This window comes from Tachysurus fulvidraco, chromosome 2 (genome assembly GCF_022655615.1).
Source record: "Tachysurus fulvidraco isolate hzauxx_2018 chromosome 2, HZAU_PFXX_2.0, whole genome shotgun sequence".
Taxonomy (NCBI): domain Eukaryota; kingdom Metazoa; phylum Chordata; class Actinopteri; order Siluriformes; family Bagridae; genus Tachysurus; species Tachysurus fulvidraco.
In genome coordinates this window covers 9,726,499-9,750,587 of record NC_062519.1, presented here as the reverse complement: position 1 = coordinate 9,750,587, position 24,089 = coordinate 9,726,499, and the positions used below count along the sequence as shown (strand labels likewise).

General features: G+C 34.4%; 4 protein-coding genes across 5 annotated transcripts; all 4 read right to left on the bottom strand.

The window, feature by feature from the left end:
- Window positions 1–2,331: 2,331 nt before the first annotated feature.
- Window positions 2,332–7,095, bottom strand: LOC113655081 (guanylin). 2 transcript variants are annotated; one of them, XR_007138700.1, is made up of 4 exons: window positions 6,959–7,042; window positions 5,264–5,450; window positions 3,185–3,387; window positions 2,332–3,073 (listed from the first exon to the last, which is right to left on the bottom strand). XR_007138700.1 is itself a non-coding variant. In XM_027165372.2 (3 exons), exons 1-3 carry the CDS (start codon window positions 7,025–7,027, stop codon window positions 3,290–3,292), a joined length of 354 nt encoding a protein of 117 aa, XP_027021173.1. In that variant the 5' UTR covers window positions 7,028–7,095; the 3' UTR covers window positions 3,150–3,289. The 2 variants fall into 2 exon arrangements, 1 of the variants encoding a protein (XP_027021173.1); XM_027165372.2 differs by lacking the exon at window positions 2,332–3,073 and having other exon boundaries at window positions 3,150–3,387; window positions 6,959–7,095.
- A 2,169-nt stretch (window positions 7,096–9,264) lies between these two features.
- Window positions 9,265–10,310, bottom strand: LOC125139642 (guanylin-like). Its single transcript, XM_047804267.1, has 2 exons — window positions 10,042–10,310; window positions 9,265–9,938 (listed from the first exon to the last, which is right to left on the bottom strand). Exons 1-2 carry the CDS (start codon window positions 10,262–10,264, stop codon window positions 9,880–9,882), a joined length of 282 nt encoding a protein of 93 aa, XP_047660223.1. The 5' UTR covers window positions 10,265–10,310; the 3' UTR covers window positions 9,265–9,879.
- Window positions 10,311–11,570: 1,260 nt separating this feature from the next.
- On the bottom strand, window positions 11,571–12,777 carry LOC113655082 (guanylin-like). The gene is made up of 3 exons (XM_027165373.2): window positions 12,624–12,777; window positions 12,049–12,244; window positions 11,571–11,951 (listed from the first exon to the last, which is right to left on the bottom strand). Exons 1-3 carry the CDS (start codon window positions 12,693–12,695, stop codon window positions 11,890–11,892), a joined length of 330 nt encoding a protein of 109 aa, XP_027021174.2. The 5' UTR covers window positions 12,696–12,777; the 3' UTR covers window positions 11,571–11,889.
- A 1,521-nt stretch (window positions 12,778–14,298) lies between these two features.
- On the bottom strand, window positions 14,299–15,282 carry LOC113655083 (guanylin-like). The gene is made up of 3 exons (XM_027165375.2): window positions 15,130–15,282; window positions 14,728–14,923; window positions 14,299–14,623 (listed from the first exon to the last, which is right to left on the bottom strand). The coding sequence occupies exons 1-3, from the start codon at window positions 15,199–15,201 to the stop codon at window positions 14,565–14,567; spliced, it is 327 nt and encodes a 108-aa protein (XP_027021176.2). The 5' UTR covers window positions 15,202–15,282; the 3' UTR covers window positions 14,299–14,564.
- Window positions 15,283–24,089: the final 8,807 nt, after the last annotated feature.

Genomic DNA, 24,089 nt, shown 5'->3' with positions numbered 1-24,089 from the left:
ACATAATCAAGTGGAGATGCAGAGGCTTTTGAGCCTTGAACTTACAAATCAGCACATTTTTTAAACAATAATCATTCTACAGTATATTATTATAACAAATAACATATAATAATATAACAGTATATGTTATAACAAACATATTATTATAACGTTATTGTAGGCCGAAGCTTTCAAGGATAGAGACATGAGCACAGAACAGACTTTCACACCAGCAGTTCAAAGCTGCTGCCATTCCAAGTGGTTCTGTCTACTGTATATCAGTCCCACTTTTTTGAGAATGGGACTGTGTTATGGAATGCAGGAACACACACACACACACACACACACACACACACACACACACACACACACACACACACACACACACACACACACACACACACACACACACACACACACACACACACACACACACACACACACACACACACACACACACACACACACACACACACACACACACACACACATTTCCAACATACATTTAATATAAGTAAAAGCCCTGAAAAAGATACTTTAAGGAAATAAAAATACTAATAACACTATAAAATAATCTCCTAAAACCTGATACAGTGGTTGAATAAACAAATTAGTGACTGAACAATTGACTAACTGACTGACTGACTGAATGAATGAAGGAATATATGAATAAATGAATGAAGGAATAAGTATTCACTTGGGATGGTCAGATTTTCCTTTAGTAAATGTCTCCCTCCAGTGGACTGTTTATGATTTAGTAGCAAGGAACTTTTTCATCCCTTCAGTCTTTATAAAGTTATATAGTCCTGAGCCTATGCATGGTCTAGTATTTGTAGTCTGGTCCAGTTGCAGGTTTTACCCCTGTCTATACATACAATGATGACAAAACATGTACCTGATTAGATTTGAGTTTTTTTTGCAGATTTATTTAATAAAATATTCATTGTATTAATTAATTGATTGATTGATTGATTAGTTTGTTTGTTTGTTTATTTATTTATTTATTTATTATTTTTAAACAATTATATATATATATATATGGGTAGTTGACGTGACATGGCTTTTTCACTGTCAGAAGATAAAACATAATTTATTTCACATTTTCATAATTTAGAATACCATTTACGGTATTCTAAATTATGAAAATGTGAAATAAATGATCACTTTTCATATACAGTACATACATTTCTAAAAGTGTAGGAATTTCATAAAGTTTGTCACAGAAAAAAATGACCTTTGGTGTTATGCAAAAACCTAATTTTAATTTGGGCAATATCATGGACAAATACATTTAATTGAAAGACCCCACTCAAGGTCATGTGACTGAAGACCTCTAGGAAGACCATGAGAAGTGCACATGGTAAGTATTTCTCTCAGAATTGTTTAAATATTTAACTGTTCTAAGACCACTGAAGTTAAGTTTTTTTGTCCTTTGGTGTGACACCATTCATCTATTCATGGTGAAAATGATTCTAATTAGTACTTTCATGTAAAATAAATATCACTTTAAGAAAATAATGTTTTAATAATGTGAACAATTCTGTCTCAAGTATTTATTTTATGTTATTTAATATCATTTCTTAGTACTTTTTAAATGTCACACCATAGGACACATTTACAGTATTGTTGAGTGAAAAAGTGAAAAAAATATGTGAAGTCATTGACAAAATGAGTGACCATTACTATTTTCTGAAACTGCAGTTTTCATACTCCACAAATATTTATGTATTTATATGTATTTTTTCTTAAAAAGTTATGCTTTCCAAAAAATATATATAAATAATATATATATATATATATATATATATATATATATATATATATATATATATATATATATATATATATTGTATTTATATATATACACACACACACACACACACATACATAATATATATATATATATATATATATATATATATATATATATATATATATATATATATATTATTGTGCAAAAGTTTGAGGCAGGTGTGAATAAAATGCTGTAAACAAAGAATGCTTTCAAAAATGGGAATGTTAAACATTTATTTTCATAAATGAATGAACAAAATGTAGTGAATTAACAAAAGAGAAATCTAAATCAAATCAATATTTGGTGTGACCAGCCTTTGCCTTCCAAACAGCAGCAATTCTTCTTCAGTTTTTGAAGGAACTCGGCTGGTAGGTTGTTCTAAACCTCTTGGAGAACTAACCACAGATCTTCTGTGGATGTCGGCTTTCTCACATCCTTCTGTCTCTTCATGTAATCCCAGACACACTCGATGATGTTGAGATCAGGGCTCTGTGGGGGTCGTGCCATCACTTCATGCTGGTTTGAAGGCAAAAGTTAGTAACACCAAATATTGATTTGATTTATATTTTCCTTTTGTTTGCTCACTTTGCATTTTGTAAATTGACAGAACTAAACACTCATTAGTTATATTTCTGAAAGCATTCTTTGTTTACAGCATTTTTTCACACCTGCCTTATGTTATAAGATGGCCAGACTTTTGGGAATGAAGGGAAAGACAGATGGGAAAAGTTGAAAAAGTGACTGCTTTGTTAAGCAGATACTGTACCATAGTATTTGGTTTATATGGAATAAATCCAAAATAACCATCATGGTACTGTGGAAACCACTGATATTGTGGATAAACTAACATTTTAAATTTAGGATTACAGGTGAAATGAAAATAGGTATACGTGAAAAACATACAGAGGCCAGAAAACAGAAAATTATATAAAGCAGTACAAATAATGAGTAAATATATACACAATATATCCAAAGTGGTGTGGATACCTGACTGTCACATGTATGTGTTAATATTTAAAACCTCATTCCAAATGTGTTGCTCCTTTTCCTTTTATAATAATTTCATTTCTCCTGGGAAAGGTTTTCCATACATTTTAGAGTGTGGCTATGGGAATTCAGCCACCATAAGAGCATTAGTGAGTTCAAGCACATAACTGTGTTGGGTGAGGAGGTCTGGGGTGCAGTCAGTATTTCATTTCATTCCAGATGTGTTCATTGGGGTTGAGGTCAGGTCTCTGTTTTCAAGTTAGCAAACCGTGTTTTCATGAATTTTCCATTGTACACAGGGGCATTGCCATGCTGAAACAGATTTGGACCTTTTAGTTCCAGTCATGGGAAGTCATATCACAAAACACAAAATCATCTTATACAATTATTTACTTCCAGTATAGATTTTAATTGTGGACTCACATAGGGGTGTGCTGGTTAAAACAGCAACAAAAATAGTTTAGAAGAAAAATACACTCAAACAAGTAAGCACATAAAGAAAAAAGCAAAACAAGATGGAAGCATGTTTCATATGGAGCTGGTGAGTTGAATCGTGTTGAACAAACATCCAGTGCAGGCGGCATTGGCACAGATCTCGCATGGGTCGGGAGGTGTGATGATTTTAACTGTAACACAGCAGACAGAAAGAGTAGTTTTGAATTAGAGATGAAGATGCATTAGAACTTCACAGAATGATTGAAATGGTTTACAGTATGTCATTGTATTTGCTGTCAGTGTAACATTTTTGAATGAGACATTTAATTTTACTGTCATAAATCCTACAACTGTGCTATACTCTTAGAAAGGGGTCCAAGTTGTTGCCAAAGCACAGATCAGAACCCTTAGCATCCTAAGAACCTAAGAAACCATTAAATGTAGTTAAGCGGATTTACTATTAACCTCCACTACTTTCCTAAATCAATGTATGAATACAAAATGGTGATTTTTTTTATCAATGATTTAAAATCACTGACTACCTTCCTCTTAAAATTGCTGTAGAATACTGAAATGGAATTGTTGCATCTGTAAAGTTTTAGTAATAATATTACATTTTTTAAAACTCACATTTTGTTTATATTTTTATTTAAAAGGTTTTCTGCTCTTTTTTTTTTTTTTACCGGTGTCATTTTAACCCTCGTCTTACTATAGGCCTGGGAACATTAGCTGAGCCGACTCACAAGTTATTGGTCAATTCTAGAATATTCTCAAAAACAACTCATGGCTAATAGCTACAGCATTTACAGCACAATAAACAAGGTTAGATTCTACACCGTACCTGGCACTTCATGTATTTATTACCCTCATATAAGAAACAGATAAGCCTTAAATAAATAAACACTCGTATTGCACTGGACTATCTGAGATCAGGTATGACAAAGGAGACAACACAAACTCTAGCAGACAGATGGAGAAAAAAAGTAATTACACCCCTGCAGCTTTTGTCCACTCAAAGTGAGACTACATGCCTGTAAGACTGTGCGAGAAATCAACCTGACTATTGATGAGTCTCCACAGTGCAGAGCAACAAGAGTGAGAGGTAGAAAGATTTCTCACTGGAACACAGATGCAGTAGACGGAAGGAGAATCCCTAAAGACAGTTCAGGTAATGAACAGCAAATTAGCTCCAAGAAAAACAAACTTCTTTAAACTTGCCAAACAAAAAACAAAACAAAAAACAAAGAAATATCATTGTCAAATATCAAAAATTTCAAATTTGTTCAAATTTGCAAAAAGACACAAATGATTAGAGTTAAGGTTGAGTATATAGTCCTAGCATTCTGTTAGTGATTGTATACTATTCCCTCAACTAAATGACACGGAGCATGTTTGTGGACATCAAATCTAGAACAGAGAACTTGGACTTGCGTTCTGGGTGGCTTTTGATTTGCAGTAATTAGACAGGCCACCTTTGGAGACATTCAGGATTTATCCACACTGGCCATTTGCAGATAAGTTTAGACACCCCTGCCCTAAATGGGGCCTATGTTGAAAATATGACAGAAGATATAATAGATTCTGCAAAGTTTCTGTCCTTGATTGTCCATACATGATTTAGCACTCAAATCTGTATCCTGCCTAGTGATTCCAGCTATCAGAATGTGGAAATAAATTTCATGTCAACAATTGTGACTTCAGTTGGATGTCATTGGTTATTGGATCTTTTACAAATGATGTCAAAATTGCATTTTTACATGAGACATTTGGTGCCCTCTGCACCCAAATTCAGGATGCTATGTGATTTATTTTAAGAGGCATAGATCGGATTTTTACAAAATCCACATTCAGGAACACAATAATTTATGACCAGCCTAAAACTAGAGACATTTTTTGTGATCAAAGTGGGGTGGTGGAGGTGGTGGTGGTGGTGTATTTCCTTGGGTGTAGCTCTGGCATACTGCAGATGTTCTATAATTAACTGATGCTGTACTTATCCATGGTTGCCAGCCTACTCTTATAGTTTAAAAATAATGGTTCTCATTCATGCCGAAGGTGCACAAATACCCAGATTTCCAAAGATTCTGTCATGGTCGTCTCGCTGGCACACTTCCAGGAACTCTTTTGGGAGATCTAAGCTGACACAAAGAGGCTCTGGAGTGCTTGAAGGAGGATCAGGATATTCATTTTCAAGGGCTTCCATCAGCTGCTTCAGAATCTTTACAGCCTCCAGCGTAAAGCTAAACCCACTGTCCTGTATAGGAAAAGTAAAAGAATGATGTTAGGATAATTATTTTTTCCACTGTGCTTGAGATGATTTAAATCTTAGCAACAATGCATTAGAACTACAATAACAAGTGTTTAATAAATTTCAGTAATTTTTATAAAGCGTCAATAAAATTTTAGATTTATTGTCTCAACGACTTGATAAATGTGTTATGTAAAATCACTCATTATCTGGGGCATGCATTTATTTTTGGGCTGTATGTAAATGTAGTTATTAGTTCAGGACTTGAGAGTTTTAGTTCAGGACTTAGCCAAAACCCAGTATTTCAACCTTATGTGATCCTCCTTCTATTTATTACAATAGCATGTGCCATACTGCCCTATTACATATTTATGAAGTAATTAAGAAAAAAAATTGACATTTTGAAATGTTATATTTATTTAATATTATAATGAGAGCAACACAAATATGATCCAAAACCAAATCCAAACTTTCCAAATGATCATTTATGAGTTCCAAATTATTTTGTTTGGGTTACTACAAGTTCATGAATTAATATCATTGTCCAAAGATGAATTGAATTATGAATTATAATAGGTTACAATCGATCAGTAACAGAATTCTTCTATCTTTCCTGAGCTTATTTTACTGTAACAGAGTCCTTCACACTACATTTATGACATTTGGCAATAGCCCTTATTCAGAGCAACTTACATTTATCTTATTTTATACTATTGAGCAGTTGAGGGCTAAGGGTGTTGCTCAAGGACCCAGCAATGGCTGATTGGTGGTCCTGGGAATTGAACTCACAACCTTCATCCAGTAGTCCACCACTTTAACCACTGAGCTACCACTCCAAGCAGTTCACACACTATCTTTCTGTAGACAGTGTACCATTAATCAGGCACTAGCATCAAGAGGCAAAGGTCCAGTTTTTTCCATGAGCAATTACTCACATGATGCGCAACTAAAAGGGCAGATTCTGTGAATTATATACAGACAGTATATATATATATATATATATATATATATATATATATATATATATATATATATATATATATTTACTACAGTTCTTGCTAGATGTCAAATCCTATTCTTAGATATACCCTGTATTAATAAGAATGCCTATTTTTATATAATATTGATTTATTGCATATGTGCTTTGCATACGTTATTCTTTACATGCATAGATCTGAGGATGAATTAACATTGTTTGTGTTAGACATAGATTTCTCATGAAAACAAAAGGCAAAGACATTCTAATTCTCATTTTATGCTTCATTAAATGTCCATGCAGTTGTAAGGCAATGATTGTTAAAATCCTTTTGTTTTTCATCATATAGAAAATAATGCTCTTGTATTATAAGCTAACTTTGTTTGCCATCAAATCTCTCTTATATTTTTGCACAGCTTTTTCACAGACACACAAATATCTTTAATAAATACCTCTGCTTAACTTTTGTAATGTTTACTGACAAAGTTTGGTCATGCTTTGTTAAGCATTAGTAGAGTGTAAATCTGTAATGACTTACCGTAACCATTATACTTTGTGAGCTCAGGAAGCAGGATGCAAAAAGAAAAGAAACTGTCAGAAGCTTCATTTTTTAATTAAGTAAAAGGTCTTGTTGATATTCTAACAGATATAGGGTAGACTGTTCTAAGGTGAGTGTTGGTTCTATTTATACATTGTGTTGCCTTACTAAGTAACCTATTAAGCTTTGGAGGTGCCAGAGGGTTTGCTAACAAGCATAATCTATTTACTGATAATAAAAGATCTAATGGTTTCTCAAAAACTTTGGCTTTTTGATTAAACCTGTTATGCTGCAAACATCTGGTTCTCAAAGGACTCTCATAAACACTGTCTTCTAGATATTCCTTGTGACTGTAAAGCACAGACAAGCAAATGAATTTTAAGTATTTGAGATTTGTGTGTGTGTGTGTGTGTGTGTGTGTGTGTGTGTGTGTGTGTGTGTGTGTGTGTGTGTGTGTGTGTGTGTGTGTGTTTGTGTGTGTGTGTGTGTGTGTGTGTGTGTGTGTGTGTGTGAGAGAGAGAGAGAGAGAGAGAGAGAGAGAGAGAGAGAGAGAGAGAGAGAGACATAATACACTAAGAAATTAAATAAAACATGGAAAAGTAGCATGATTACATTGCTTTAGTTAACTGTCTTAACACTGTGAAGCTTGAGGCTGTGAAGCAAAGAGCATGCAGTTTCTACTTTCCATTTGAATAAAGGAAAGCTTTGTGGTAAATTGAGCTGCTGAAGTACATAAATGAAACTATAGCATTTCACCTGCTAACCACCTTTTGTGATTTCTAGTCACAGTGCAATCTGGGCTAAATGGATGTTTCCCCAAACCAACATTGTCCTGCTACATAAATAAAAAAGAACCACACAGATGGAGACCTACCTATATAATAATACTTACAATATAAGTTGCATCCTTCCCAAATAGAATAAAATACATTTAATTCAGAGATTGAGAAATAAAAAGTCATCCTTCTGCCAAAGAAACATAATCACAAAAATCCTGTTGTAAAAATTCTAGTCTTCTTGGTACTGATCAATCTGCCTACAAAGGGATTTAGCCCTAAGTGATCACCGGTGAACCAATAGTAACGAACCCACATACATCACCTACAGTGTTTAAGGTGCTCAGAATTCTAAAAGAGGTATGTTGCAGTATGTGCAGTAGGTTGTACAGATTGGACTTCAGGAATTCAGTTCAGTTCACATGCCTTAATAGTTGGCAACTAAGGTCAAAAAGTTATAAGATATTTAAATAACAGTCATGAAAATGAACCGTGTACATGGGACGAAGTCTAGTTTAATCACTGTAATATTTTTATGTTTCATATTTTCATTTACTTTTTTGAATTGTCAAATCAATACAACATTTACAAAATGCTTTTGGTCATTTGGCAAAACTGAAAAGTTTTGAAATAAATAAAGATGTTATTTTAAAATGCTTTGGGTTTAAAAGATGAGCTGAACAAGCACTCTGATGAATCGGTTACACTTAAAGTTAAATAATAATTGTTCATAATTTTATCTATAAAAATGTAATCTTTGTTCTCTGTTTCAGTCCAACTCCATCCTGTGTGTTGGTAAAGTGTCCTAGTAAATGTCTATGTACATAAATAGTCTATAACTGACTGGTGATGTACACATTTGTCACTTGCTGTTTGTTGTGATACATTTTTTCGTGTAAGTAATATGGAGAGTAATCAATGCAGGAGATCTGCAGCACCATTGCCCCTACTTTTTAATTGAGGACGACATGCAAGCATTGCGTGTTATGTATTATTCAGCTATAGTGGGTTTACACTTGAATCGACTTGACATAAACATGGGTATAGGGAGCTGCCAAAGGTCAAAAAGACATCTATCTGTCCAAGCTATCTGTCCCAATTACCATCAGCATCATGGAGAAAAACCACTTTACCCTCAAAGTTGTGTAGGCTTCCTTCAACCGTCGTGAAAAGAGCCTACATGGCAGCAGTTCAACCTGTCGCATCTCTGCACAACATAGCGATGCTGCAGGCTTACCAGGCTGACCTGCTGCGGCAGCTGGAGAGCTCTCACAGGCCACAGTTTTAGTCCTCCATGCCACCAAGGAGATGACTCACTCCATTGGTCATTCCATTGTAATCATTAAGTGAGCTAATACCTCGTTATGTACAGGAGCTGGTTGCATTCACCAGTTGCTCCCAACCACAGCCAAACTCCTATTGAAAGACACAGACGTCAAATGTGGTCAGGCAGCAGACTCAAAGTTAGTGTCACTTCTGGACTTATGATCCAAGGACCATCATAGTTAAGAGGGTTGCAATAAAGGAGACTTGACAACAGACAGCTCAGGTTTCTGAGAACAGCTACCCTCAAGGTGACAGCTTGCCATCATGTCTTACACCCTCCCTAAGGGCATTTGCAGGGAACTTCTGCTCCTCCTCATCCAGCGTGATACACTGGAAAGCCTGGAGCAGATCTTGGTTCTACAACAGGAGCATCTCTTCCTTTTAAGCAAAGGGGCCTACAGCTTCTACAGCCTCTACGTCCTAGAACCCAAGAGGGGTGGGGGATTGCATATGGGGATGTAAAGTTTTGAGATGTTGATGCTCAACAAAAAATGTGAAGAAATCATTTCAAATCAGTTGAAAGTTGAGTCAATTTTCAAGCCATGATACTTTTGAAAGTGTTTTATTTCACAAATAAGGCAACGATGAAGTTAAGAATATGTATATTCTTAATAATATATATTCTTCTACATCTTCTATATTATAAAATACATAACAATAGATATAGAACAATAAGACTGCATCAAATTAATAAACCTACATGCTGGAACAAATAAAAAACACAGTAAATTGTCAGACTAAAAGGCATTACACACGTTTTTTTTTTTAACAAGAAATTTGGGTACATGGTAAACACATTTTCACAAGCAGAAAAGATGTCTAGTAACCAGTACAGGCAGCGAAAGCACAGATTTCACAAACATCAGGAGGCACTGCAGCTGCAAAAGACACATAAGAAATGTTAGTCAACTATTCCTTCAGGTGTAAGCCGGAATGCTATAAAATTATATGAATGAGTTATCTGATAAAACAGATGCTTACCTAGCCTGGAGAAGACCAGGGACGAGCCACTTTGACGACAGAGCTCTATAAACTCCTGGGGCAGGGTTGGGTTCCCACAAACTGCCACATTGCTGGTCTTGACTAGACGAGGATTCTGCTGCTGGGAGACAGAGCTGCTGTTCATCGGACTTTCACCGATTCCAATGAGAAAAAATATTCTCCATCCTGTAGATGAACATTGAGAAACCCTATCAAATTTCATTATTGGTAGTTTAATAAAACTGGACTGATGGAAGCAAATTTATATATATATATATATATATATATATATATATATATATATATATATATATATATATGTATATTGTACTGATACTTTTTAAAAATAATTCAGAATGACCAGGGTTGATGTGTGAATAGTTGGAGATAACGATACTTGTAACTGCTAAGATGTAATGTATATAAATGTTCGGGTAACTGAAACACATGAGAAATGCATCCTTAGCAGCTGCACCACTGTCTGGTTTGGGAACTATACCGTCTCAGTTCCTTGCAGTGGATAGTGAGCTGAGAAGTTCATCTGTGTCTTTCTTCCCTCTATCATGGACATTCACACCACATGCTTCATCCGCAAAGCCGACAACATTGAGGATGAGCCCACACACCCCTCACACACTCTTTATTCCATCTATAAAATGGTGCTGAAGCATTTGGGCCCTCACAACTAGACTGTGTAACAGTTTCTTTCCACAAGCCATCAGACTCCTCAACAACCAGAAATTAACTGTACTGAACAGACACAAACACACACACACACACACACACACACACACACACACACACACACACACACACACACACACACACACACACACACACACACACACACACACACACACACACACACACTCAACTGTGTGAACTGCACTGGACCGTACAATTCAATCACTCACTAAATTGTTGTTTGCACACCAAATTCCAATACCTCATCATGCTATTAAGTGTATAAATGTTTACTTAAACTCGCTTTGTTTACAATCGTCTAGTTTTGCACAATGTACTTTATAATATTCAGTATGCACACTGGTCAGTGCTATTTTGTGTATTTGTCCTGTAGTGTTCTGTATTGTTTGTCTGCACTGTCTTTTGTCTTGTACTGTTTGCATTCGGTTGCACACAATGCACTTTATGTGGCTAGGACAACTTATTTTAGTACTTAGGTCTGTGTCGTTTTATGTAGTTTATGTCATTTTTGGCCCACTATGGTCCTGGAGAAATATTTCATTTCACTATGTACTGCTTCAGATATATATATGGTTAAAATGACAGTGAAACCTTCTAGATTTTATATTAAGGCGTCTATAAAGTATTGTCCTAAGACAATAATAAAACTTGAAGCATTACGATATATATAAAATATAGGGTGTTGAATGTAAATCATCCCTTTTATAAGGTCGAAATAAACAATTGTCAATATCGGACAGTTACTGAACTTATGTTAGTGTTGAAGGATTTAAAAAAAACAACTCACTATTAAAACAGAGAATAAATTTGCAATAACACTGTAATTTGTTTCATAGCTTTTTTCTTTTAATTATTTGATATAAAATATAATTTTCACTTTTACAATATCTGTCACAGGCCATGATATTTCAGAAAGCATTTTACTCTACATCTAAATGATGAACATCAGAATATGTAACCAAAAGACACATAGAACTCGAAAAGAAAAATAATTCTACATCAAATTGATAAATAAACATACTGTAACAAAAATACAGTTTATCAAATTGTCAAACTAAGAGTCATTACACAAGCGCTTTTAAACAGGTAACAGTTCCACAACAGTCTTTTGTGACTTGACTACATGGGAAAAAAAACAATCCATCACAGGCAACCAGTACAGGCAGCAAAAGCACAGAGTTCACACACATCCATAGGCACTGCAGCTGAAAAGAAGCAAGAAAAAACTTTTAGTCATCTTTACCTTTAGGCACAATGCTATGAAATTATATGAATGAGTTATCTGATAAAACAGATGCTTACCTAGCCTGGAGAAGACCAGGGACGAGCCACTTTGACGACAGAGCTCTATAAACTCCTGGGGCAGGGTTGGGTTCCTACAAACTGCCACATTGCTGGTCTTGATTAGACGAGGATTCTGCTGCTGGGAGACAGAGCTGCTGTCCATCAGGTGCTGAAGGACTTTCACCGATTCCAGTGAGAAAAAATATTCTCCATCCTGTAGATAAACATTGAGAAACATACAGTATAAGCCTCATTTCTAAGGGGAAACTAGGACAAAGTTAATAATTGGTAGCTAATTAAACTTTAGCGTCTGTTGGAGAAAATTTATAAATGAAATGGAAAAAGTCTCCATTAAAGCCAGAGGTTTAAATTCTTGAATGAAATATCATGGAAACCTTTCAGCTAACAGATCAAACAGTAAGGGCAATATCCATTCAGTTACATTCGAAACCCATTACTTCTTGATAATATGACAATAAGTTACATAATTACATAATATTCTGATTTTTATGAAATATATAAATAAACAGAAGCAAAAGCAGTCGAAATAATAATGGCACAAGATCAAAGTAATTAAAAACTGTAGCTCTTGCCTGGACGTTGACAGCCTCAGAGACCAGGCAGAAAGTGGTTAAGAGAAGAGCGATTGAAATCATGGTCTTCATGTTGATGATCTAAAAGAAGCTGTTGGTCTTTCTCAGTTGTTCTCCAGCTGTTCTCAGTGTTATGTCCTGTCTCTGATTCTCTTTCCCTTTATAAAGGATTCATTCCTCTAGTCACACTTCATTTCAGCCTCTAACAGACAGGGTTTTTCCCCCAAAGTTAATGAATAAACATAATCTACTTTACAGTGTCATAAAAGGAATTTCATCAGTCCTGAGTGACATCATCTGATGTGAAATGTCTACAGTTTTCCTTTTGTATGGATCTGTGGCTGGGGCTGTTGTTGTTTCAAGTGCAAGTAAATTAATGAGAACTCGGCAAAAAAGCCACTTTATGTGGCATTATGAGTTAAAACACACCATTTCAATCATGTGTCACAAATGATTTTTAATTATATTTTTTAATAATTCAGAATAATTCAGGTTAAAGGGACAATAGTGCCTGACAATGATTTATGTAACTACTAAAACGTAATGTGTATATAAATGTTCAGACAATTGAAACGCATGAGAAATAAATGGAAGTTAATCAAAACTTGTTGATTATGGCCTCTTTAGTAATGATGAGCAGGAACGGATATAAATCATGCTTTAGTTCATTAAAACACAAGTTGAAAACAACATGTGGGATCCTAAAAAGCTACAGCATCAGTTTTTCATGAACAAACACAAATAAAAGAAATAAATTATACAAGTTTTAATTTATGTAATAGCATGTCATTTGATGGTAGATGGTATGAAAGCCAACCTTCATTAACCACTTAAACAGTTTTTGAAAGATTATCTTATGTTTAATCTGATGTCTTAGTTTCCTAACGGGTACCACTTGGAAAGTTTTCTGATAGAGAAATACTCATAAGGTTTGACATAGAAAACTTTAGGGTTTCTCAAGAATGGAAACTAAAAAAAAGGGTTCTATATTATATATATTTTTTAATTGTAATAAAACCTGAAGCTCAATGATATATAAAATATCGTCTGCTGAATATGCTGTATGCGTATTTTAAAGCATGGGTCAATGTAAACAGGAAACAGACACCAATTAAAAAAAGAATAAAATAAAATAAAGTGATTTCAGTTTTTCTTTTTCATGTTACCTTACGTGATTTCTAAAGACCATTGTGCATGAAAATCTCCCTAGTATTTTCTGAAATCTCAAATCCAGTCCATTTGACACCAACAACCATGCCATGGTCAAAGTCACTGAGATTACATTTCCCCCCATTCTGCTGTTTGATGTGAACAGTAACTGACACATGATTGTATACATTGTACTGCAGCCATATTACTGGCTGATTGGATAATTGCATGAAAGTGCAGGTTTACCGTTGTTCCTATTAAAGTGACTGGTGAATGTACACAGAAGACGTCACATCATACTAGAGTCTCTGTTACAATATTTATCCATAATTTATTATTATTTATATTCTTTAATGACATTATGTGTTTTTTTATTCAATTATTATTTCAAGGGCAACATGAAATTAAACCATTTCAGATCATGTAGACACATACAAGCCAAAATCATTAAATGTGTTCATTTTGTTTGATATAAATTGATAGTAACTATTTTTAATTCCTTTAAGAACTGTCACAAGACATGATATTACTGAAAGCAATTTATTGCATGTATATGGCACTGATAAACATAAGAATATGCAATCAGAATACACAAAGAATCTGAAATAGAAAAATAAGACTACACTACATCAAATCGATAAATAAACATACTGTAACAAAACAAATACAGTTTATCAAATTGTTAGACTAAGAGTCATTACACAGATGATTATAACAGGTAACAGTTCCAAAACAGTCTTTTGCGACTTGGGTACATGGAAAAAGACATTCCATCACAAGCAGAAAAGATGTCTAGCAACCAGTACAGGCAGCGAAAGCACAGATTTCACAAACATCAGGAGGCACTGCAGCTGCAAAAGACACATAAGAAATGTTAGTCAACTATTCCTTCAGGTGTAAGCTGGAATGCTATAAAATTATATGAATGAGTTATCTGATAAAAACAGATGCTCACCTAGCCTGGAGAAGACCAGGGACGAGCCACTTTGATGACAGAGCTCTATAAACTCCTGGGGCAGGGTTGGGTTCCCACAAACTGCCACATTGCTGGTCTTGACTAGACGAGGATTCTGCTGCTGGGAGACAGAGCTGCTTTTCATCAGGTGCTGAAGGACTTTCACCGATTCCAGTGAGAAAAAATATTCTCCATCCTGTAGAAGAACATTGAGAAACATATAAGCCTCATTTATATGGTTAAACCCTTAAAAACCCCTAAAAAATTGAAATATCAATTCAGTTACCATTGAAGCTTATTATTTCTTGAGTATTGAAATAAGTTAAATAAGACATGATCAGAAAAAATAATAATGATCAATTATCAAGATCAAAAAAAGAAAAAGAAAACTGTAGCTCTTGCCTGGACGTTGACAGCCTCAGAGACCAGGCAGAAAGCGGTTAAGAGAAGAGCGATCGAAATCATGGTCTTCATGTTGATGATCTAAAAGAAGCTTTTGGTCTTTCTCAGTTGTTCTCCAAGTCTTCTCACCTCAGTGTTATGTCCTGTCTCTGATTCTCTTTCCCTTTATAAAGGATTCAGTCCTCCAGTCATACTTCATTTCAGCCTCTAACAGCCTGTTTACGTTAATGAATAAACAAAAAATCTACTTTACAGTGTCATAAAAGGGATTTCATAAATCTTGTTTATGGCTTCATCTGTGATCATTCCGTAGATCTGTGGCTTGGTTTGTATCAGGTAACTTAATAACCCTGGATGAAAGTTTTATTTGGCAGCTTGAGTTAAAACCCCCCAAAACAATATATTTGTATATCTTACAGATCACATTACTTTGTTAATACATTTATTAACATTATTTATTGAAATTATACTCAACTCTCAGTGCCAGTCCCAGGAAAGGCATCCAGTGTAAAACCTGTGTTAAATTAAATATGCAGACCAGATAATCTGCTGTGGCGACCACGAACAGGGGGCAGCTAAAAAAAAACAATTACTGAAATTATTCTTGTGTATTTAAAGTGGCCTCATTATAACAGAGTTGGTTATCTTCATTGATTAGTGTAGTGAGGATTCCCCTGTATCTCAAGTATTGGTACACACATGTATACACATGTAATGATAAACTCATTAATAAGCAGAAATTTAATGAGATAAATTTTACTCAAAGTTGACAATGAATAAATAATCTCTTCAATTGTAAATATAGGGTCTTTCCATCGAGCATAACTTGTGAATTTTTATCAGCTAACAGTCAGTAATATTAATTTAAGGATTTTTTCATATTGGTCATTGTGGATATGTTTTTATGTATGTATGGTTATATTGGTAGTAGGCTGTGCGAGATGAAGCTGCCTGGTAAGCGGCCAGGAGGAAGGCCAAAGAGGAGATATATATGGATGTGTTGAAGGCGGACATAAAGTTAACTGGCGTGAGAGCAGAGGATGCCGAGCATAGAGTTACAGTAGGTGGCTACAGATGATTCGCTGTGGTGACCCCTAATGGGAAAAGCCCAAAGTAAAAGAAGATTGAATAAACAGATTTAACTGATACGAGTATTAATCACTTTGCCAATTATGGTGTATAGTAATGCTTAGACTTAAAATTTGTTAATGTTAAGGAACTATGAAGCTGTTATGTTAATGCGTCACCATAACACAAGTAAAACAAATACATTCAAATAAAAGGATACATGACACCATAGGTTTAACAGCATGATTATCACAAGGCCAGGTCTCAGATAAGAAGAGGAATCTAGGCTAAGTTGTGATTTAGCCAACTAGGCTAATTGGTATTGCCATTCTTTGAATTTTTTGTTTCATTCTCAGACCAAACTGTGCTTGAGAAATGTTGGTTATGAAAACACTAGAAATATATACAGACCAGCTCATTTGAGAACAAGCACTATTGCCAACCATTAAATCACAGAGAAACAGATTTCCCAAGTCTTGGTGTAAATATTACCTGAAGCTATTTGAATAGATCTGCATGATTTTATTCATTGTGCTACTAACAAATAGCTGGCTGTTTGATAATTGCATGAAAGCAAAGGTAAATAGTGTTTCGTGACTGGGAAGTATACAAACAAGAAGTCAATTCATATCAGACTATCTGATAAACCATGTAGGCATCACCTAATTATTATTTCCTTTCTCAATAAAATTCAATTCAATTCAAAGTTAAACTACTGTAATTATTATAAAGATTGCAAAACATGCATGGCAATTAATTGTACTTATTCACTTTCATTTACTGCTTTATTATCCTGATCAGGGTTGAAGTGGACCCGGAGCCAATACCAGGAACACTGTGTGTGAACGAAGAAACACACCCTAAATAGGATGTCGGTCAACCGCTACACAGAGCACATTTCTCATAATAATATAATTTTAATAAAAATTATAACTGGCAAACTGCTGTGGTATCAGATGAATAAGACAGTAAAAGAGGAACAGAACAAACATGATACTAATGAACACAGTAGTTAGTAGAATCAACCCACCCTGTCATTAATTATTGATAGTTTATTATGAAAGTTTGTTGTCTTTTATTCTCTATTTGAACTATTTTATCTCAGCGGAGTTTGGCTGAGATAATTATCATTAAGAAAGTATTATGTTTATACTCTGCAAAATGAAATTAATGATTAAGGTGTGTGTGTATCTGTGTGTGCACTGTATGGCCAAAGGTTGAACACACCTAACCTATATGTGGGCTTTCCTCTTTTTTCCCTTGTGGCTGAACACACAAATTCCCATAGCAAATTCCCAGCCATAATTCAAAATCGAATGGAAAGCCTTCCCTGAGAGTATTATAACAACAAAGGGGGACTAAATCTTGAGATGAGATTGCAGTTATTCATGTTACGGGTGTTATTATATCACTCAAGCAACTGGAAAACAAACTGGAGATCACACCACTTACAACTGTCTACTTAAAATATAAATCAATACATCCAAGTCCACCAAATACCAGGTTCATAGAGGGACCATTTCACTGAAGATCATCGTCACACAAGGCTGAATAGACACTCAATCATCAGTTATACACAATGCCACTAAAATGTGGCGTCTAAAGCAATATCAGTGACAAGGCTAGAATTGCCCCTGTCATAAACCCTATCAAAAAGGTGTGTCGGACTGTTTGACAGAGTGATAGCATAAAATAAAACAAACAGGCTTCACATTGCATCACAGTGCTACAGTAATACTTGTCTCTGTTTGCAGTAGACGATAGTGAAAATTAGAGATTTCTCAAAATACATTGTATGGAAATGAATACAGTCATATGTCGTTTACATTTCAGGTGTAATTTTTCTACAATCAATTAATCACCGTTCGGTCGTTTGTTCATTTGTCCGTTCATTTTTTTCCCATCTTTCCTTCCTTTCCTCATTTATTCACTAGTCACTAGGAGAACACAGAAGAGAAGCCGTGCCTGAGCTCTGCGCACGCTGCGTGTGTGAGAAATTAAAGGAATATTTCCTATTTATTTCTGTGGGATTTTTTTGGCCACTTTTTTGTCAGCTGTGGGAACATCATTGGTTGGATCACCTATAAAAGTCATAACACACCTCTCCTCAATTTGACACCTCATTCATGGGTTTAGGACAAAAGCAGCGGGACAAGTTACGTGCCGAAGTTTTGTCCGGCACAATAACAAGAATGTTGCTTTGCAAGCACCATTAATAATAATAATACAATGATCAATTATATTTTCCATTTGAAAGTTTTCCATTTGAGAGCTGGTCCTGATGTTCTCTTAACCTGGAGTTTACCTACACACCGAACACATCTGAAATCATTCGAAGCAACAAAAACACTTTTCATTATTACTAGATATTAGCAAATCTACACGTGTGATCTTTACGTTTACAATATGTCGTAAATATGTCTGTTGTAGCAGTGGCTTTTGCAGCTACTGGACTGGTTTAAACTTCTGATGAGCTTTCACAAGGTTTTGCCATTTAAATATATATGTGTGATTTAAATAAATAAATTATAATAATAGTTCGGATAAAAGTCAGAGAGCCGATAAAATATATATGTGTCTGATTTAGATTTCGGTAGTGGCCCAACACAATCCAAAATTAAACGTTCAAACGGCTCTCCCACCACTGGAACTGGATTGGTATCAAAAATTCCAGTCATTTTTCTTTATATTTTTTCAGTTATATTTATTTAAATTATTTATTCAGTGTGTCATAATATGTACTTCCTACTAATACAGTACAATCTATTATTGTCATCCTATTTTATAATATTATTACAAAAGCATGCCTCAGATACAGAGTTGACATACGTGTAGATGACAGATGCTTAAACTGCTTCAATGTGTATATATGTATAAGAATTACCTCAGAATTTATGTGCCATCATAAACAGAAAGACAGCTCACTGTTTGAATTGGTTATACCACACCTTGTGTTATGACCTAATGATGCAATACTGCTTTACAATTGATCACAGACTTTCAGCCAAGGCCCTCCCTGACCTCTTGCATGTGGCTTTGTGCATGGCAGCTACATGACACGTACTGTACACGAGCACAGAGACAATGACTAAGGCACGAGGATCACAAGTGTCCGTATCTTCCTCCTTTTAATTGCTAACCATAAATTCTTCAAAAAAAGATGTGTGGGAGTTGGAGAAGTCTGATTGTGGACAGGGTTGATTTTTTTTGTTTGTTTGATCACTCATTGCCATGATCTCAAGATTCATTCAGTGAAGAAATGGTGATATTTACATCTACACAGAAAGTACTGTATATAATGCATTTTTTGAAAATGTGGAAAATGTGTTTAAAAAATTAGAGAATACAGAATATTTTGAGTTGCATAAAAAAGATTAAACATTAAAAGTGGAAATCATTTTTTAAATGTATCCAGATTATTTACTGTTGTTTTAATATATAAGGTTATCCTTATAATTAAAAAAGATGATATTAATGTATTATTATTGTATTTTTTTATGCTTTTTCTTTTTTTTCTTAATGTTAATTTATAGTATAAATACCCATAAATACCCATAAATACCCATATCTTGACTTTGCCTTGAGGACAATATTTTATATATTAACCAGAGCAATCAAAATGAAGCACAGTCTTATTTACATACATTTTTATCCAGAGTTTTTATCCTCCCCCCGAGAAATTAAGGGTTAAGGGCCTCGAAGTGGCACCTTGGTGGACCTAGGGTTCAAAATCATGACCTTCTGATCAATAGTCCAACACCTTAACCACTAGTCTACCACATCCATCATATACATAAATACATATACATAAAGAAGTGTGTTTCATGATAAAATAATATCCAGAATATTAAGATCCAGTAACAGCATCTAATTAGGAATAGTCTTAATCAATTTGGAACTGGTGTTGCATTCATGCACTGCTTACACTCCATTAACTTTACCTTAGGAAAATGAAACAGCACTAAGTATTTCATCGATCTATCTAATTAGGTTGAAAAACAAATCCACTAGTGGCTTGGCTCTTACTCATTTCCTCTGATCTCATTTCATCTTTACACTCCTAGTCAATAGCATTGCACAAATGTCCAGCCATGAAAAAAGGGTGTTAGAAAGTGTGTGATAAGAGATTTTAACCACCTCAAAGAAAAAGTATAACATTTTAATGATTCATCAGATACATTATTCACTATTCACCACTGTTTGCAAAAATGTCTGGATTTGATTGGTGGGTTTTGGTCATGGACAAATACTTAAGAGTATATTGATGATTATTCCAGTTAAAAACTCTAGTGATCAGTATTCACTGTGGACTGGGCAAATGTCTGGTGGAAATTGATAAATGTAGTAAAAAAAATAAATAAATATAGTGCAAGACAGGACAGGATGTGTTCAACAGTACAGTACATTATGGACATAAGTTATTCATCAGCAGAAGTATGTGGCTTGTACAGCTATTGAATGATTTCAAACGTCTCTGCAAAAGTAATTGTCTACACATAATTGCTACTATATTCAGTTGATGTACTGAAATTCACTGTATATTTTAATGAGACCTCAGTGATCAGATGCATATTATTGTGTACCACACTGACATTTACCCGCACCACAGTGAAATTTTAGACGAGTCATTTTAGATATGTGACAGTGTGGAATATACTGCCATCTTTATTTGTGATTGTGGTACAGACGTCATTGCAGAAATCGTGACGTTTGTGCTGTCCTTTATTGAAGTTCCTCTTTTTGAGTCTCAGTATCCTGACATAAGTATATTTTATGATCTGTCACCATATAATAATAATAATATCATTTTGAAATCCTACTCTGTGGCATTGTAAAGGATGTCAGTCGTATATCTAAAAGGCTTTAAAGTAAAAAAAATATATGTTGTTTGAGGACATACATTTAGTCCCAGGAGTCCCGAGTTCTACCATTACAGTCTGTGTCTATAGAGTAAATAAGAATTTATTAAAACAGACGAGGTGAGTAACGTTACAGGAAGGAAAAATCCTTTTGCATTTGATGACATATTTATATAGAAATCCATTAACATTTAGAATATACACAGTTTACACCCACTAACAATAGATATTATATTCTGTAAATCTGCTTCGATGTCCATTGTTAAAAACGCTATACAATTAAAATTTATCTTTTGCCGTTTGGAAAATCAGGTTCACTCAAAACAAGACAATTCAAGTATTCAACAGCAATATGCCAGTTTTCTGTGTCATTAAGATCTTTAGGTTCTTCCACATCTAATCAAATTATCCACCACCTCACTTCCGACAGTCAGAGGTGAAGACGACCAAATAACTTCTGGAAATCTGTCCAAATATCTATTACACAGGTCTGTAATCTTCATAGTTATATCTCTAAAACACATTTTTAGTTCTTTTAATCCTTTTGTTTTTGACCCTTTACCTATTTATTGATTCACGTGTATCTATGAATTTTATCTTATGATATGTACAGTATTTGGACCAGGGTACTATATTTGAAACAGTCTAAATAAACATACTTTTCATTTACATCTTACTGTACTTTCCTAAACTATAAAAGCTTCTTTGAATTCTTATGTGTACTCATAAATTGTTATAGATCATACTGATATTTCTTTGTGGTCTTTTATCCATGTCTGTCTCTGTGTTGATTTGGATGTGATCACGTGATCTATATAAACTTCATGACGGAGGCCAGTTGATTGTTTAGTTCCCTCTTTTGTCACATATCTAATGCTGTTTGTTTTAGATGAAAATCCCTAAATGAATAAATGTAAACCTCTATTAAGCATTTATGCTGCACTTAAACTTTAATAGAGAGTTGATTAAATAAAGTTGGAAGAGAACAAAAGAACAAAAACACAGAAGCCACTCTGATGGTTTTAATGACACAACAGAACAAGTCTGATAAAATGTATTGAGAAATTGTAAACACTCTTGTTTATGGATGTATAGTAAATAATATAATTTATGTTATTATTGAAAATACCCTCAAACAGTTATAAATCCAAAGCATGTGCTTTGCAGCCCTAAATATTTCAGCCTATCGTGACTCAAGGAAGATTTATATATAAATGAATATACAATTCCTAAATGTCAAGAGATTTCACAAACTCCTCTAGTTTATGTTTGACAGGACCATATATGCCACTAGTCACATTTTGGCTTGTATGTTTTGCTTCCTGTTGATATGTCAGTAAGCTTTATGATAAACAGTACTGCATCATGTTAATTAATTAATTTGCCCTGCTGCATCATTATTCTCCTGTTGCCAAGGCCATTTGAGTGAATGGCAATGGGACATAACTGATAGATCCACTGAATCCTTAAATTATGATTTTAAAAAACTTGCAATTCTGAACTAACAAAACTTATATTTTGTCATAAATTTGCAATCGATCCTACCAGTGGTTTGCAGTTACATCAACTGACAATTATTAAATGACTCGACTGGATGGTCAAGTATTGGGTCTGAACATTAACCAAAATGTTATTGAGATAATCGCACATAGTCCACATTACATTACACACTATACACACAATATATCTTTTTGTCATCAAATCTGATTATGATATGGTTCAATTTGACAATGAATGGTACCTCTATGCCCAGCTGTGTTCCTGTCAATACAATAAGGCTTAATCTCTCAATACAACTGTAAACGTTGCCCTCTTTTGGTGAACTTAAGTATATCAACTGAAAAGTAATGCATTGCCCAAACAGCTTCATACATTATCATTTTGATGGAATCATGTGAGAACACAAGAAAAGTTTAAAGGTAGAAGACTTTTCTATCAATCTATTTTTAATAATAATTTTTAATGTAAATATGATTTTATAATATAATTTATAACAAAATTTGAACTGCTTGTTACAGTTGTGTTTAACAATACGTAATAAAAAAAATCTAATGTTTTTTGAACAATACAGTACTCATTTTCTGGGAAAAATGTCTGTGTTGCATGCTCTCTAAAACTTTTCTCAAATCTGTAAACATTTATTTTGCAAGTACTCTCAAACGATCAACTTATCTACTGAATACTTACACCATGCGTACAGAATTGCAATGAATACTTTGTACTTGTATTGTTCACAAGCAGACAAATGAAAAAAACTGCAGATGGGCACGATTTATGAACCACGAATGAATGAAGATACAAATAAACCTACAAATGCAAATATGAATGAATGCAGAAATGAAAATGCAGATGGAGATCAGATTGGTTGACTTACGCACAATGCATTTCTTCGGCAAATCTCATTAATTGAAGTGGCTTCTGCTCACATAGCTTTTGGCACAGAGCTGAAAAAGCATGAAGAATAGAAAAATAGTGAACGTGATAGAGGAAATGTTATTTGTGAGTATGGATGAGTGCTGGACCAATTTTGTTTTCATTTGCATAGTAGAAGCTGACAATATCCTGTATAATGATATCTTCCCTCCACCTTTTTAACAGAGGTCTTCCACTGATCATTGGGCTATGACTTTTCTTCATCTCCCATTCCCTTTCTTTACATTACAAGCACTGAACTGAATCAAAACTGGAACTAACAGGAAATGTATTTTCAGCTGGCAAATATATGGCAAATGTGGCAACACTCATTGTGTTCTGAAATAAACCTCAGTCCTCTATGATGTGAGTGATGTTGATGTTGATGTTGTTGGCAAATACCATGTAATGTGTATTTGTAACTAACAAATGTGGCTTTTTGTTTGAGGGTAAACAAGAGATTTCTAGATGCACCAGGATCAATCCTACAGAATAATAACCGAAACAGAAAAAGAGAAGGTTTATACTGACACACAAGCTTACCTTTTCTCATTTAGAAAGGTTGCAGCTACAGTGTAGATCTTCCCTCACACTTGAGATAGTGCTAGGATTATGCCACCA